Here is a 16,487-nt window from a genome sequence, read left to right as displayed (position 1 = left end):
TGTCTGTAAAGCTTTTAATTTCTCTGTCAAATCTGAATGAGATCCCTGCTGGGTAGGGTAATCTTGGTTGTAGGTTTTTCTCCTTCATCACTTTAAATATGTCCTGCCACTCCCTTCTGGCTTGCAGAGTTTCTGCTGAAAGATCAGCTGTTAAACTTATGGAGCTTCCCTTGTGTGTTATTTGTTGTTTTTCCCTTGCTGCTTTTAATATTTTTTCTTTGTCTTTAATTTTTGATAGTTTGATTAATATGTGTCTTGGCGTGTTTCTCCTTGGATTTATCCTGTATGGGACTCTCTGTGCTTCCTGAACTTGATTAACTATTTCCTTTCCCATATTAGGGAAGTTTTTAACTATAAGGTCTTCAAATATTTTCTCAGTCCCTTTCTTTTTCTCTTCTTCTTCTGGGACTCCTATTATTCGAATGTTGGTGCATTTAATGTTGTCCCAGAGGTCTCTGAGACTGTCCTCAGTTCTTTTCATTCTTTTTTCTTTATTCTGCTCTGCAGTAGTTATTTCCGCTATTTTATCTTCCAGGTCACTTATCTGTTTTTCTGCCTCAGTTATTCTGCTATTGATCCCTTCTAGAGATTTTTTTTTTTTTTTTTTTTTTTTGCGGTACGTGGGCCTCTCATTGTTGTGGCCTCTCCCGTTGCAGAGCACAGGCTCCGGACGCGCAGGCTCAACCACCATGGCTCATGGACCCAGCTGCTCCGCGGCATGTGGGATCTTCCTGGACCGGGGCATGAAGCCGTGTCCCTTGCATCAGCAGGCAGACTCTCAGCCACTGCGCCACCAGGGAAGCCCCTAGAGAATTTTTATTTCATTTATTGTGCTGTTTATCACTGTTTGTTTGCTCTTTAGTTCTTCTAAGTCCTTGTTAAATGTTTCTTGTATTTTCTCCATTCTATTTCCAAGATTTTGGTTCATCTTTATTATCATTATTCTGAATCCTTTTTGAGGTAGACTGCCTATTTCCTCTTCATTTGTTAGGTGTGGTGGGTTTTTGCCTTGCTCTTTCATCTGCTGTGTGTTTCTCTGTCTTCTCATTTTGATTAATTTACTGTGTTTGGGGTCTCCTTTTCGCCGGCTGCAGGTTCACAGTTCCCGTTGTTTTTGGTGTTTGTCCCCAGTGGCTATGGTTGGTTCAGTGGGTTGTGTAGGCTTTCTGCTGGAGGGGACTAGTGCCTGTGTTCTGGTGGATGAGGTTGGATCTTGTCTTTCTGGTGGGCAGGTCCACGTCTGTTGGTTTGTTTTGGGGTGTCTGTGGCCTTATTATGATTTTATGCAGCCTCTCTGCTAGTGGATGGGGTTGTGTTCCTGTCTTGCTAGTTGTTTGGCATAGGGTATCCAGCACTGTAGCTTGCTGGTCGTTGAGTGGAGCTGGGTCTTGGTGTTGAGATGGAGATCTCGCGGAGATTTTCGCCATTTGATATTACGTGGAGCTGGGAGATTTTCGCCATTTGATATTACGTGGAGCTGGGAGGCCTCTTGTGGACCAGTGTCCTGAACTTGGCTCTCCCACCTCAAAGGCACAGCCCTCATGCCTGGCTGGAGCACCAAGAGCCTGTCATCCACACAGACAGAAGAATCTTCCAAATTATTTTCCTCTGGATATCAGTCGGTAAGGTAACTGCTGGTCATCACAATGTGTATTCAGAAAAATCCACGTTTTACTCTTGTGCTCTTTTTCTTGTTTTTGCTAGCAATTAATATCGTGAACAGGATACCCATTCACAAATGCCAAGTTCACCATAAAAGCAGATAATTCCATACAGCTCTTCCCTACAAGACTGCCTCCAGTTAGTTCTCAAAGTGCCCAATTGTTCGGTGAAGATACAATCCAGGTGCAGAGCAGGGGAAAAAAAAGAAAACTGGGAGAAAAAAGAAGAGGCAGATAGAAAAGTAGAGACCGATAGAGGAGAGGGCAGAAAAAAAGGGAAGACATTTGTTACAAACAAGGAAAGAAAAGGCCAGTAAGTGAGGAAGTCTGTGAACTCTACAACAAGAATTGGAGTCTTGCTTTTTGCAAATCTTCTGTATCCATGTAGCCTTTCAGATTCCCTTGGTCCCCAGTAAAATTTCCAGATCCGGGATGCAGCCATAAGAAAGAATCCTATATATATTTCACAAGTATCCCGCAATAACAGATCCAGCGCGGTTTTCCTTGTACAGTCCTTTGCTTCCTTTTGAAATGGAAATCCCTACTACGGATTTTTGTATTTTGTAAGTTTGCATTTTCATATATACAATTTCATTAAACCAAGGTTTTCAGTGGGGACAATTATACTTTGGGACTTCAGAAACAAGTTTTTTTTTCTCTCTTTTTAGTTCTGTTAAAATATCTGGGGTTTTTTCATCATTTAATTATTTACAATGCTCAGATCTCAAGATTCAGGAGAACTGGAAACCCGTGTTATTTGGAGAAGAGCACAGTAATGAACACTGACAATGCCAAAGCCTTGAGAGTGGTTTCTGGTTGCCAAGCACATTAAGAAGATTGTATGACCAACTGGTGTGCAGTGCATTATGGAAAAGAGCACACTAATTTCTAGCTAACTTCTTCTTGTACAACTAGGGGAAAGGTTTATGAAAACTCTGAAGGGAAAGGATTTTTCTTGGCATGGTACCATTTTCCCAAGCTTGGCAGTAACCATAACCTGCCATACAGAAACAAAATGAAACAGAATTTCATATGTATACCTCTTAGCAATATTTGTTCTATTCATAAGGAAGAACTGGAGTCTAGTGGATCAGCTAGATCAGTCTTCTCCAGTGGATATGTTTAGGATAATCCAGTGGATTTCAGAAATTTATGAAATCGGCCTCTCAGCCAATGACTTGAGCCAATTTCCACCCAATGATTTGTGAGTATTTCACAGCTGAAGTTGTGGACAACTCCTCGCCATCTCTGTACAGCAACACTATTAGTTCCCACTCTCTGCTTAGTCTACACCTACATACCCCAAGTGATCATCAGTTTCACTAAAAAGAAGTGTCTCCTCTTTAGGAACCTAAACCATTAGATATGTCTATTGTGAGATTACTTCATCACAGAAAACTCTCTTCTAGATCCCCAAGATATGGACACTTCTCAGTATTAACAAATAGCCTGAGAAAATATTACATTTATTAACTCAGTCCAATGATTGGGGTCTAGTCTGAGTTGTAGAATATTTCCAAAGAAGATATTTTGTCACTTTCAAGCATACATAGTAAAAGTAAACCAGTGGGGTGTTGCTTATAGGGCTTTATTTAATAGATTCTGCAGTGCTGACTTTTAGCTCTTTTTGAATTATATGGAGGCTGGTGAAGGTGTTCACAAAGTTTCTTCTCCTAATTAATCTATGCTACCTATTTGCACCTTTACTTCTTAGAGAACATTTTACCATCTTTTTTTTCAAGATGGTACAAGTTCAGACTATGAACAAAATATCCCCAGTTTCATATTAGTAGGGTCCAAATTAATGAGGGTCATTAATTCTCCACTCAGCATGATGTACACGTTCTGTGGAGAATGCCCAGATAATAAAAATACAGTCCGTACTCTAGTGGAGATACAAGCATGTCTGATAACAAAATGTGAACATTTTTGCTTTGTTCTTTGTCTCTCTTACCAAGATTTCTGTAAAAATGGGATCAACTAGATAAACTGTTTCTCCATACCTTCTTTTTCTTTAGTTGTTCAAGTTGGTTTTCCATGTCTCGGCAAACAAGATGGAGTGGCAGCGTTTGAAGTGAATGTGATTGTAATGAATTCTGAAGGCAACACCATCCTGCAGACACCTCAGAATGCCATCTTCTTTAAAACATGTCAACAAGGTAATCAGTGGTGGTGATTCCAGAGAAGGCTCATAAGGCTTCCAGGTGTGATTTGGGCCAAGAATTGTAGCTAGCTAGCTAGATAATTATTTTGTATAATTAAAACCACACCAGTGGGAGGAGGGGTAAACGCAGGGTCCGCTAATAGTACTGAGACAGACTTTCTCTGCTTTGACTGCACTCACAAGTTTAGGAACTCCAGTACCCTTCAAAACGCCCTGTCTTCCACCTCTCTTCTTTCCCTCCTCCAACACAATCTTTGGGAGTCCCCACCTTCATAGCAAGGGTTCCAGTCATCACCAGCAACTACTACAAACCATGCGCCCTGCCGAAAGCTTGGTGCTTTTGACTTCCAAAGATCACGCCAGTGACCTCTGCCAGGCAAAGGCACCTCTCCATCACAGCCCGGATTCCCAGTTAAGCATGAAGGCTTTCCCATGCTGTCTCCTTTCCCATCCTGTTACAAGCTCTTCCAACACAGAATTTAAGCTCTGGAGGCTTTCAGTGCCCTAAAGATGTACCAAAAGGTCATTCCCCCCTCTGAAAATGAATATTGAGGGCAATATCCATCATTCTGTTTCAGTGTGAATTTAAGGAAATGCAGTAGATTCATGGGTGGGAGGAAGGCAGAACATAAGCTCGCTTTGCCTTCTTCCACGAGCTCCCTACTGTTGGAAGTAGGATTGAGAGGCAGTATCTTACTTTCATGAAGACTTAGTGAAGTACAGGCAGTGTAGAGAGAATGAAGTGGAAGTACTGGTATTCAGTAAATTATGATAATTGGTGTGCTGGGGAAAAAGTGACCATTAGCCTCTTCATGCCCCTGTAATTCACTTAACATGATCTGAAAGGTGTCTATATAAACCTTGTTTCTCTTTGGTGAAGCTGAGTGCCCAGGAGGGTGCCGAAATGGAGGCTTTTGTAATGAAAGACGGGTCTGCCAGTGTCCTGACGGATTCTATGGACCTCACTGTGAGAAAGGTAAGAACAGAGACAGCCAGCTTCCCTGCTTGCTTCCTAATGAAATGGGTGTTACACAGGAGCCCCACGTGTATTTTTAACACATCACCTGAAATTATTTTTCTGGTCACATTATAAGGATTTGTGCAGTCTTAAAAAGCCACAGCAAAGCTATTGGAAAGTATTCTTCTAGGAGTGGTTTTCTGTTAAATCCAATTTGTGGTGACAGGAGCAGAAAACTGGCACAATGTCTACATTCTTTGTGGCCACTTTCACTCTCTTCCACCCCCCTCCGCAATTCACTATTATATATACTATGCTTTAGCATAATCTTATGAAAGTTTTGAGTTTTTTTTCCCTCCACTAAAATTGGTTTTAAAAAGCTAGTATTATGAGTGATTTGAAAGTATCTACTCCAATTAAAAGTAGCTTGTTTCACAATTAAGTCTACACCTGAGTTATGAAGGTGCTCTAGGCAAAAAAAAAAAAAAAAAAAAAAGGATGAAAATCATTTGTGTAGTAAATATATATATTTTGGTGAAATTACTACTAAGAAAGCTATATGAAAAAAGAGATGAACATGAAAATGTTTATTAACCACAAATGTGTCTAAACCACAAGCTCACATATACTGAGCTTATTTGACCAGAGTAAGCAAAATATTTTTCATCTTCAAAAAACAGATTTTTTTCTTGTCTGCATTGATTTTTTTCTTTATTTTATTTTCTTAATTGAAATATAGTTGGTTTACAGCATTGTTAGTTTCAGGTGTACAACAAAGTCATTCAGTTATATATATATATATATTGTTTTCAGATTCTTTTCCCATATAGGTTATTACAAAATATTGAGTATAGTTCTCTGTGCTATACAGTAGGTCCTTGATTATCTAGTAGTGTGTGTATCTGTTAATCCCAACCTCCTAATTTATCCCTCCCCCACCTTCCCTTTCTCCTTTGGTAACCATAAGTTTGCTTTCTATGCCTATGGGTCTTTTTCTGTTTTGTATATAAGTTCATTTGTATCTTTTTGTTTTAGATTCCAAATATAAGTGGTATCATATGATATTTGTCTGTCTAGCTCACTTTATTTAGTATGATTATCCCTAGGTCCATCCATGTTGCTGCAAATGGCATTATTTTATTCTTTTTATGGCTAATATTCCAGTGTGTGTGTGTGTGTGTGTGTATCTGTCTCACATCTTCTTTATCCATTCATCTGTCGATGCACATTTAAGTTACTTCCATGTCTTGGCTATTGTAAATAGTGCTGCAATGAACATTGGGTGCAATTTACATTCCCACCAACAGTGTAGGAGGGTTCCTTTTTCTCCACACCCTCTCCAGCATTTATTATTTGTAGAATTTTTGATGATGGCCATTCTGACCAGTGTGAGGTGGTACCTCATTGTAGTTCTGATTTGCATTTCTCTAATAATTAGTGATGTTGAGTAGCTTTTCATGTGCCTCTTGGCCACCTGTATGTCTTCTTTGGAGAAATGTCTATTTAGGTCTTCTGCCCATTTTTTGATTGGGTTGTTTGTTTTTTTGTTATTGAGCTGCATGAGCTGCTTGTATATTTTGGAGATTAATCCTTTGTCAGTTGCTTTGTTTGAAAATATTTTCTCCCATTCTGAGGGTTGTCTTTTCTTCTTGTTTATGGGTTCCTTTGCTGTGCAAAAGCTTTTAAGTTTAATTAGGTCCCATTTGTTTATTTTTTAATTTCCATTACTCTAGGGGATGGATATAAAAAGATATTGCTGCAATTTATCTCAAAGAGTGTTCTGCCTATGTCTTCCTCTACGAGTATTATAGTATCTGATCTTACATTTAGGTCTTTATAACATTTTGAGCGTTTTTGGTGTATGGTGTTAGAGAATGTTCTAATTTCATTCTTTTACATGTAGCTGTCCAGTTTTCCCAGCACCACTTATTGAAGAGACAGTCTTTTCTCCAGTGTATAGTATTTCCTCCCTTGTCAGAGATGAATTGACCATAGGTACATGGATTTATTTCTGGGCTTTCCATCCTGTTCCATTGATCTATGTGTCTGTTTTTGTGCCAGTACCGTACTGTTTTGATTACTGTAGGTTTGTAGTATAGTCTGAAGTCAGGGAACCTGATTCCTCCAGCTCCATTTTTCTTTCTCAAGATTGCTTTGGCTATTCGGGATCTTTTGTGTTTCCATACATATTTTAAAATTTTTGCTCTAGTTCTGTGAAAAATGCCATTCGTGATTTGATAGGGATGACATTGAATTTGTAGATTGCCTTGGGTAGTATGGTCATTTTAACAATATTGATTCTTCCAACCCAAGAACACAGTACATCTTTCCATCTGTTTGGGTCATCTTCAGTTTCTTTCATCAGCATCTTATAGTTTTCAGAGTACAGGTCTTCTGCCTCCTTAGGTAGGTTAATTACTAGGTATTTCATTCCTTTTGATGCGATGGTAAGTAGGATTGTTTCCTTAATTTCCCTAATTTCTCTTTCTGATCTTTCATTGTTAGTGTATAGAAATGCAACGGATTTCTGTGTATTAATTTTGTATCCTGTAAATTTACTGAATTCATTGATGAGCTGAGTAGTTTTCTGGTAGCGTCTTGAGGATTTTCTATATATAGCATCATGTCATCTGCAAACAGTGACAGTTTTACTACTTCTTTTCCAATTTGGATCCCTTTTATTTCTTTTTCTTCTCTGATTGCTGTGGTTAGGACTTCCAAAACTATGTTGAATAAAAGTGGCAAGAATACACATCCTTGTCTTCTTCCTGATCTTAGAGGAAATGCTTTCAGCTTTGCACTGTTGAGTATGATGTTAGTTGTGCATTTGTCATATATGGCTTGTATTATGTTGAGGTATGTTCCTTCTATGCCCACTTTCTGGAGAGTTTTTATAATAAATCGATGTTGAATTTTATCAAAAGCTTTTTCTGCATCTACTGAGATGATCATGTGATTGTTATGCTTCAATTTGTTAATGTGGTGTATCACACAGATTGATTTGCAGATATTGAAAAATCCTTGCATGACTGGGATAAATCCCACTTGATCACTGGGTATGATCCTTTTAATGTATCGTTGGATTCAGTTTGCTTGTATTTTGTTGAGGATTTTAGCGTCTATGTTCATCAGTGATATTGGCCTCTAATTTTTTTGTGTGTGTGTGTGGTATCTTTGTCTGGTTTTGGTATCAGGGTGATGGTGGGCACATAGAATGAGTTTTGGAGTGATCCCTTCTCTGTAATTTTTTGGAATAGCTTCAGAAGGATAGGTGTTAACTCTTCTCTAAATGTTTGTTAGAATTCACCTGTGAAGCCGTCTGGTCCTGGACTTTTGTTTGTTTGGAGCTTTTGCATCACAGATTCAATTTCAGTACTGGTAATTGGTCTGTTCATATTTTCTGTTTCTTCTTGGTTCAATCTTGGGAGCTTGTACCTTTCTAAGAATTTGTCCATGTCTTCTAGGTTGTCCATTTTATTGGCATATAGTTGCTTAGTCTCTTATGGTCTTTTGTATTTGCGGTGTCAGTTGTAACTTCTCCTTTTTCATTTCTAATTTTATTGATTTGGGCCCTCTCCCTATTTTTCTTGATGAGTCTGGCTAAAGGCTTATTATATTCATCTTTTCAAAGAACCAGCTTTTAGTTTTATTGATTTTTTTTATTGTTTTCTTTGTCTCTATTTCATTATTTCTGCTCTGATCTTTATGATTTCTTTCCTTCTACTAACTTTGGGTTTTATTTGTTCTTCTTTCTCTAGTTGCTTTAGGTGTAATGTTAGGTTGTTTATTTGAGATTTTTCTTGTTTCCTGAGGTAAGCTTGTATCATTATAAACTTCACTCTTAGAGCTGCTTTTGCTGCATCCCATAGCATTTGGATCATCGTGTTTCCATTTTCATTTGTCTCTAGGTATTTTTTGATTTCCTCTTTGATTTTTTCAGGGATCTATTGGTTATTTAATAGCATGTGTTTTTTGCAGTTTTCTTCTTTTAGTTGATTTCTAATCTCATGCATTGTGGTCAGAAAAGATGCTTGATATGATTTCAATTTTCTTATATTTACTGAGGCTTGATTTGTGACCCATTATATGATCTATCCTGGAGAATGTTCATGTGTACTTGAAAAGAATGTGTATTCTGAGGCTTTCAGATGGAATGCTTTATAAATATCAATTAAGTCCATCTGGTCTAATGTGTCATTTGAGACCTGTGTTTCTTTATTAATTTTCTGTCTGGATGGTCTGTCCATTGATGTAAGTGGGGTGTTAAAATCCCCCACTATTACTGTGTTACTATCAATTTCTCCATTTATGTCTGTTAACGTTTGCCTTATTATTGAGGTGCTCTTATGTTGGGTGCATATATATTTACAATTGTTATTATCTTCTTGGATTGATCCCTTGCTCATTATATAGTGTCCTTCTTTATCTCTTGCAACAGTCTTTATTTTAAAGTCTATTTTGTCTAATATGAGTATTGCTACTCCAGCTTTCTTTTGATTTCCATTTGCCTGCAATACCTTTTTCCATCTCCTCACTTTCAGTCTGTATGTGTTTCTAGATCTGAAGTGGGTCTTTTATAGACAGCATATACACAGGTCTTGTTTTTGTATCCATTTAGCCAGTCTGTGTCTTTTGGTTGGAGCATTTAATCTATTTACACTTAAGGTAATTATCAATATGCATGTTCCTATTGCCATTTTGTTAACTGTTTTGGATTTGTTTTTGTAGGTCTTTTTTCTTCCTTTCCTCTTTTGTTCTCTTGTGATTTGATGACTATCTTCAGTGTTGTGTTTGGATTCCTTTTTCTTTTTTGTGTGTATATATATTATAGATTTTTGGTTTGCAGTTACCATGAGGTTTTACCATGATATATCAGTCTATACATATACACAGTTGTTTTAAGTTACTGATCTCTTAATTTCAAATGCATTTCTAATATCCTGCATTTGTACTCTCCTGTTATCACGATTGCTGATTTTGATATTGTATTTGTGTGCAGATGATTTCCTACCTTTACTGTATGTTTGCCTTTACTGTTATCTTTCCCATTTCATAATTTTCTTATTTCTAGTTGTGGCCTTTTCTTTTCCACCTAGAGAAGTTCCTTTAGCATTTGTTGTAAAGCTAATTTGGTGCTGCTGAATTCTTTTAGGTTTTGCTTGTCTGTAAAGCTTTTAATTTCTCCCTCAAATCTGAATGAGAGCCTTGCTAGGTAGAGTATTCTTGGTTGTAGGTTTTTCCCTTTCATCACTTTAAATATACCATGCTACTTTCTTCTGGCCTGCAGAATTTCTGCTGAAAAATCAGTTGATAACCTTATGGGGATTCCCTTCTTTGTTATTTATCACTTTTCCCTTGTTGCTTTTAATATTTTATCTTTATCTTTAATTTTTGTCAATTTGATTAGTAGATGTCTTGGTGTGTTCCTCCTTGGTTTAATCCTGTATGGATCTCTCTGCACTTTCTGGAGTTGGGTGACTGCTTCCTTTCCCATGTTGGGGAATTTTTCAGCTATTATCTCTTCAAATATTTTCTCAGGCCTTTTCTCTCTCTTTTCTCCTTCTGGGACCCGTATAATGCAAATACTGGTGCATTTGGTATTGTCCCAGAGGTCTCTTAAACTGTCCTCATTTCTTTTCATTCTTTTTTCTTTATTCTGTTCCACAGCAGTGATTTCCACCACTCTGTCTTCCAGCTTACTTGTACATTCTTCTGCCTCATTCATTCTGCTGTTGATTCTTTCTAGTGTATTTTTTCTTTTCAATTATTGTATTCTTCAGCTGTGCGGTTGTTTTTTTGTATTTTTGAACTCTTTGTTAAAAACTCTTGTAACTTCTTGCTCTGTGCATCCATTGTTTTCCTGAGTTCTTGGATCATCTTTACGATCATTACTCTGAACTCTTTCTTGGGTAGATTGCCTATCTCCACTTAGTTGGTCTTCTGGGGTTATATCTTGTTCTTTTGTCTGGAATAGATTCTACTGCCATCACATTTTGTCTAAACTTCTATTTGAATTTTTATGTATGTGGTAGGTTAGTTATGTTTCTTGACCTTGGAGAAATGGCCCTCTGTAGGGGATGTCCTGTGTGTCCCAGAAGTACACTCCCCTCTCATTGCCCAGGGGCCAGGGACCAGCTGGTAGATTCTGACCTGTGTTTGTGGACTCAGTTCTGCAGCCTGCTGGATCATAGTATTCTTGCTTCTGGTGTCTGCCCCCTGGTGGGTGAGGCTGGTCTAGAGGCTTGTGTAGGCTTCCTGGTGGGAAGCTCACTGGTGAGTGCAGCTGGGTCTTGGCCCTCTGTTGGGGAGGACCATGTTAAGGGGTATGTCTCGAGGTGGCTGTGGGCTCAGGAAGTCTTTAGGCAGCCTGTCTGCTGATGGGTGGGGCTGTGTTCCTACCCTGTTTGTTGTTTGGCCTGAGGTGTCCCAGCACTGGAGCCTACAGGCCATTGGGTGGGGCCAGGTCTTGGTGGCAAAGTGTCGGCCTCCAGGAGAGCTCATAGCAATGAATTCTCTCCGATACCTCTGCCACCAGTGTCCTTGTCCCCGGAGTGAGGCACAGCTGCCCCCCACCCCTGGAGACCCTTCAAAACTAGATGAGTCTGGCCCAGGCTCCTATGAAGTCATTACTTTTGCCCTGGGTCCCAGTTACACAAGACCTGGTGTACACCCTCCAAGAGTGGAGTGTCTGTTTCCCCCAGTCCTGTGGAGCTCCTGCATTCAAGCCCCGCTGGCCTTCAAAACCAACTGCTCTGGGGGTTCCTCTTCCCAATGTCAGACCTCCAGGCTGGGGAGCCTGATGTGGGACTCAGAACTCTCACTCCTGTGGGAGAACTTCTGCAATATAACTATTCTTGTTTATGGGTCACGCACCTGAGGGCTACGGGATTTGATTATATCACGAGTGTGCTCTTACTACTGTCTCGTTGTGGTTTCTTCTTTATGTCTCTGGATGTAGAATATCTTTTTTGGTAGGTTCCAGTCTTTTTATCGATGATTGTTTAGCACTTAGTTGTGATTTTGGTGTGCTCGTGAGAGAAGGTGAGGTCAAGGTCCTACTCCGCCATCTTGTCCTGACCTTCATCTGCACTGATTTTGAAATTGGAAGACTGAGGAAATAAGGCAAGAAAAAATATTTACAGTCTTAAGAAGACCACATCTTAGTTAACATAATGATTCTGGGCAAATTTTAATTCTCTTCTATGAAATTGGTTGAAAAATAGCCTTATTTACTGCATAAAAATAATTTTTAATATAGCAAACTTGTATCTCTAAAGAGTGACTACTTTAATGTCAACTACAAAGCTTGAAAATACAGACCTGTTGTATTATTGACATTTCCAAAATGGTCCTGCTCGCAAAACCCTATTTGGTCTTAATCAGAATTCTCTCTCCCCATTAGCCCTTTGTACGCCACGATGCATGAACGGCGGGCTTTGTGTTACTCCCGGTTTCTGCATCTGTCCACCTGGATTCTATGGAGTCAATTGTGATAAAGGTAACTTTCTAAGAACAAGGTTCTTTTTACTTTTTAAATGTTTGATTAAAAGACGTATATTTACTATATCATCACTCTTCATAACAGCTCTGTAAATAGGATGTATCACTTCACCAGCTGCTATAACTTTCTTGTTGTTTTTTTAATGTAAATTTATTTATTGCTGCATCGTGTCTTCATTGCTGTGCACAGGCTTTCTCTAGTTGTGGCGAGCGGGGGCTCTCTTCGTTGCTGTGTGCAGGCTTCTCATTGCAGTGGCTCGTCTTGTTGCGGAGCATGGGCTCTAGGCGCGCGCGGGCTAGTAGTTGTGCTGCGCCGGCTCAGTTGGCTGCTGTAGCTTTAACCCCAAATTTTATTGTAGCTTAACACAGTACAAGTTTACATTTGCTCACAGAATGCTCCAGGGCAGGAATACTTGGTCAGTGGGCAGGGCAGTTCTTCTCCATGCAGTGATTTAGGGTCCCAGGTGCCTTCCATCAGTGGTTCTGCCTAGAGCTTTGGAGCTCTCCAGATCCAGCCAATAAGCAGAGAAAGAAAGACTGGAGTAGGCACTGCTTAAAAAACAAACAAAAAACAAAACAAAACAAAAGCTCAGAAGTGACCTACAAAACTTCAACACCTATTCCATGGATAGGAATGAGCTCCATGATCCTACCTGGATGCAGGCAGGAGAAATGTCATCCCTGGCTGGACAACCATCTCCCAATGACAACTTCATGGGAGGGGAGCATGGATTTTTGCGAACAATTAACGTCTCCTTCCCCATTGGGGTTTTGGTATGTCCCGAATTAGTTTTATGGGTGAGCTTCAAAGACTGAAATCAAACAGTCTTTTCCAAATTGCCTGACCTAGAAGTTCACTGATCCCGCATTTAATTCTGTGCTCACGTATCACATCCCTGAGAGAGCAGGACCCTCCTTCCTATGATGCTGCATCATAGCCAGATTTTACTCTCCAAAAGTAGATTCAAATGTGGCTCTAAAATAGTACCGAATGATTCATACTCTTTACAGGACACCTACCTATTTTGCCCAGTTCACATCTTTTATGGAAAGAAATTAAATTATATCCTTAAAGTGTATGTATTTAATGAAATTATCCTTGTGTCCCAAATGCTAATTGCATGAGTAGGGCACTGTTTCTTTTAAATAACTACTTGCCTCAAAATAAAATGATGTGTTATTTTAGAGAAGTGTCTCTTTAGTGATAATGCAGATAGCACCAGTTAAGGTTGAGCAGCTTTTAAAAAAAGAAGGAAAAGCTAAAGGAAAGACCCCTTAATATGAGTCAGAATAGTCATTTATGGTTGTCTGTTATTTTATGATATACAAAGTACCTTCATACAATTACCTAACTTTACTCTCAACGATCTTTTGAGATATGTAAAGCATCCTCCATCTCAATCTCAGCTAAGCAAAATGGGGTTTATAGAGCTTGAGAAGCTTGGCCGAAATTCACACCCTCCACTGTACCATGTTGCCACTCAGGCTACCTGTTTCACATCTTAGTTCCTCTACCAGTGACTGCTTCTGGGCAGAGAACCTCATCTCTGTGGGCGATGCTTTTCCCAACTCTAAACTGGAAGTTAAGCCATTGACCCCTGGTTCCCCCACCTCTATGCCAAATGAGATCATGTGTGAGAGCATCTCTACCTTTTAGTTGTAAGTGATCTTCTAAAACTATAGCACTGGAGTGAAAGTAATTTTAAAATTTTATGTTCATAAAGATTAAGCACTAATGACACTCATAATAATAGCCAGTGAATAAAACTCTTTCTTGTGAAGCTTCTTTGCCTTTGTCTGAATGTAGCCTTCAGCATCTCTGCTACTTCAAACCTGGGCAGAAGTTCATTCTTGAAGCAGAATTAAACTCATATTATCTCAAAACTATTAGGAAATAGAGCAAATCCTTCAGAGATTTGGATGAAGAATGAATGTATTATCAGGTTTAGAAAGACCGTTTGTGAGTAGATGAGGCTGTTATTGGTGTATTTGCACAGTGGACTGTCAATTGTAATGTTTTTCTTACGCTAGGGTGTCACAAATGCTGCATGGTCCCTGTTGAAGGGAAAGATCTATGTGTATTCCAGTTTCTTCTACATTTGTAATACTTTACCTTTCAGATGAAAGATTTTCTTACTTGTTAGACTCCAGTAACTTTTTTTTATTCTTTTGGAAAGTCTGTTGAAATTCCACTTGGTTTCCCCAGAGATCTGGGAACATTAAAAACTAATGTTTTTTACTCCCTCAACAAAAAGATGCATTTATTAACCAGGAGGGAGTGTAGAGCTTCTGAAAAATGGTTTAATTACTGGAACAGAGCTAGACCTTAGCCCTACATATTTGAAGAAACACTAAAGATTAACTTTTATTGGCTCTTGGGACATCTGTTGCAAACTTTAACAGTTGAGTACTTAAACACTGGCCTAGCAAACCCTCAGCCCCAGTGAAAGTTACTTGGTGTCTCTGGCTCATTTTCTGAGTCAAGAATCATGGCATGGGCTTCCCTGGTGGCGCAGTGGTTGAGAGTCCGCCTGCTGATGCAGGGGACACGGGTTCATGCCCCGGTCCAGGAAGATCCCACATGCCGCGGAGTGGCTGGGCCCGTGAGCCATGGCCATTGAGCCTGCGCATCCGGAGCCTGTGCTCCGCAACGGGAGAGGCCACAATAGTGAGAGGCCCGCGTACTGCAAAAAAAAAAAAAAAAGAATCATGGCACACCAGAAATGTAGAGAAGCTTGGTCCAGATGGTAAAGTATTATGCAAATACTAAGGGTGTGGCCGAATTCAGTAATCAGCTTTGTCATATTCTGTAACTTTTGATTATACTCCCAGGTTCACTGCATTCTACACATTAGTACGGGACAGTGCCCAGAGGGCTCCAGCCAAGTGGACACAGGTCCTGATGTTTTCTCATCTCTTCTCATTATCCCCAGGAGAAACAGGACACGCTCACAAAAACAAGTCTTGTGCTCGCTTCAGCAGCACATATACTAAAATTGGAATGATACAGAGAAGGTTAGCATGGCCCCTGCATAAGGATGACATGCATATTCGTGAAACATTCCACAATTAAAACAAAAAAAACTGTCCAGCCCTAACAATACTAGCAGCAAGTAGCAAAGAGGAAGTCCAAGAGCTGATTCTCCTAAATCCTAAACTCTGTACCCCAAAGCTTTTGCTCCCCTCTACATCAGGAGGCTTGATTTTGCCAAAGCAAGTACAGCATGGCCTTAAGCTGAGAGGTACTTCTGATTTTTAACAAAAAGCTTTATCATTTAAGAAGCATGATATTCATAGGATATTCCAGCTGGACTTCTTTTCCACAAAGAAAGCATACACTTAGAACTTTTGGATTTCCTTTCTGATTTTCTTACTGAAAGCTTATTCCAGCTTTCGTTCATCTATAGCCAACTCTGGCCTGTTTTATATAGGACAAGAACAAATAGGCCATAAAACTGGAATAGCTGAGAATCGAGTTCTTATTTTCATCTCCTTTACAGAATGAGCCAACTTGTCTATTTTTAGATATTTGCTCTCCCCCGTCCCCATTTCTGTCCTCCCTCTATTTTAGGTGCCAGTGAGCAGTGAAATTTCAGAAGCTGACTCTAAGAGAGAGGGTTTAGTATGAATCACAAACGGTATGATTATTACCTGGAAAATATAGTTAATTGGACTCCCACAATAATATACCCACATTCTTCATCCCTCCAGCTCATACTGCCACCACTTCCCTGCCTGTGGGACCCGCAAGGGGCAACCGTCTGTCTTTTCCTAAATATAATTACTCCTTCCTGCAAATGTCAAGAAAGTCTATTTTTAAAAAATTCCTGTTATATAAGATGCATCTCTGTTCCTCTTATTCAGAAAAGAAGTTGCTTTCTCCTTTGTCTGATCCCAGTACTTATGACTTCTCTCCCTTTTGTCTATTCCAAAGAAAGTTTTCTCCTTTTACTCTTCCCTCATCTTACAAAATATTTTCTTGGGTTCATAGAGTTCTTCTCCTTTAAGAGCATAGATATTTATAAGAAAATAAAAGATTTTTTTTTTTTTTTTTTTACACATGATGCCTTTTTTCACTAAGAAGTAAACCCCTAGAGGTGGGCCCTATGTAATGTGTGTGTTGCTGGAATCTGCAAATGGTCAAGCAATTGCTTACAAGTCCTGTATGTGTAAAGTGGCTTGTTTTGTTAAATAAGTAAATGGG

At 39.3% G+C, this 16,487-nt stretch overlaps 1 protein-coding gene and 1 non-coding gene across 3 annotated transcripts in view; both read left to right on the top strand.

Moving 5' to 3' along the window:
* Positions 1–16,487, top strand: part of WIF1 (Wnt inhibitory factor 1) — a 90,124-nt gene that overhangs the window by 63,030 nt on the left and 10,607 nt on the right. Inside the window, exons 4-6 of one of the 2 annotated variants that reach the window (XM_027106926.1) lie at positions 3,680–3,820; positions 4,706–4,801; positions 12,186–12,281. In XM_027106926.1, the coding sequence (XP_026962727.1) occupies positions 3,680–3,820; positions 4,706–4,801; positions 12,186–12,281 (333 nt within the window). The remainder of the gene's footprint in view (positions 1–3,679; positions 3,821–4,705; positions 4,802–12,185; positions 12,282–16,487) is intronic. The other variant, XM_027106927.1, reaches the window with a different exon arrangement.
* Positions 15,250–15,356, top strand: LOC113621375 (U6 spliceosomal RNA). The gene has a single exon (XR_003433161.1). It is a non-coding gene; the product is annotated as a U6 spliceosomal RNA (small nuclear RNA).

Source organism: Aethalodelphis obliquidens, unplaced genomic scaffold (genome assembly GCF_003676395.1).
Source record: "Aethalodelphis obliquidens isolate GAN/ISIS:26980383/991018 unplaced genomic scaffold, ASM367639v1 scaffold8, whole genome shotgun sequence".
Lineage (NCBI taxonomy): Eukaryota > Metazoa > Chordata > Mammalia > Artiodactyla > Delphinidae > Aethalodelphis > Aethalodelphis obliquidens.
Note: the sequence above shows the minus strand (reverse complement) of the source record. Positions and strands in the feature narration are given on the sequence as shown.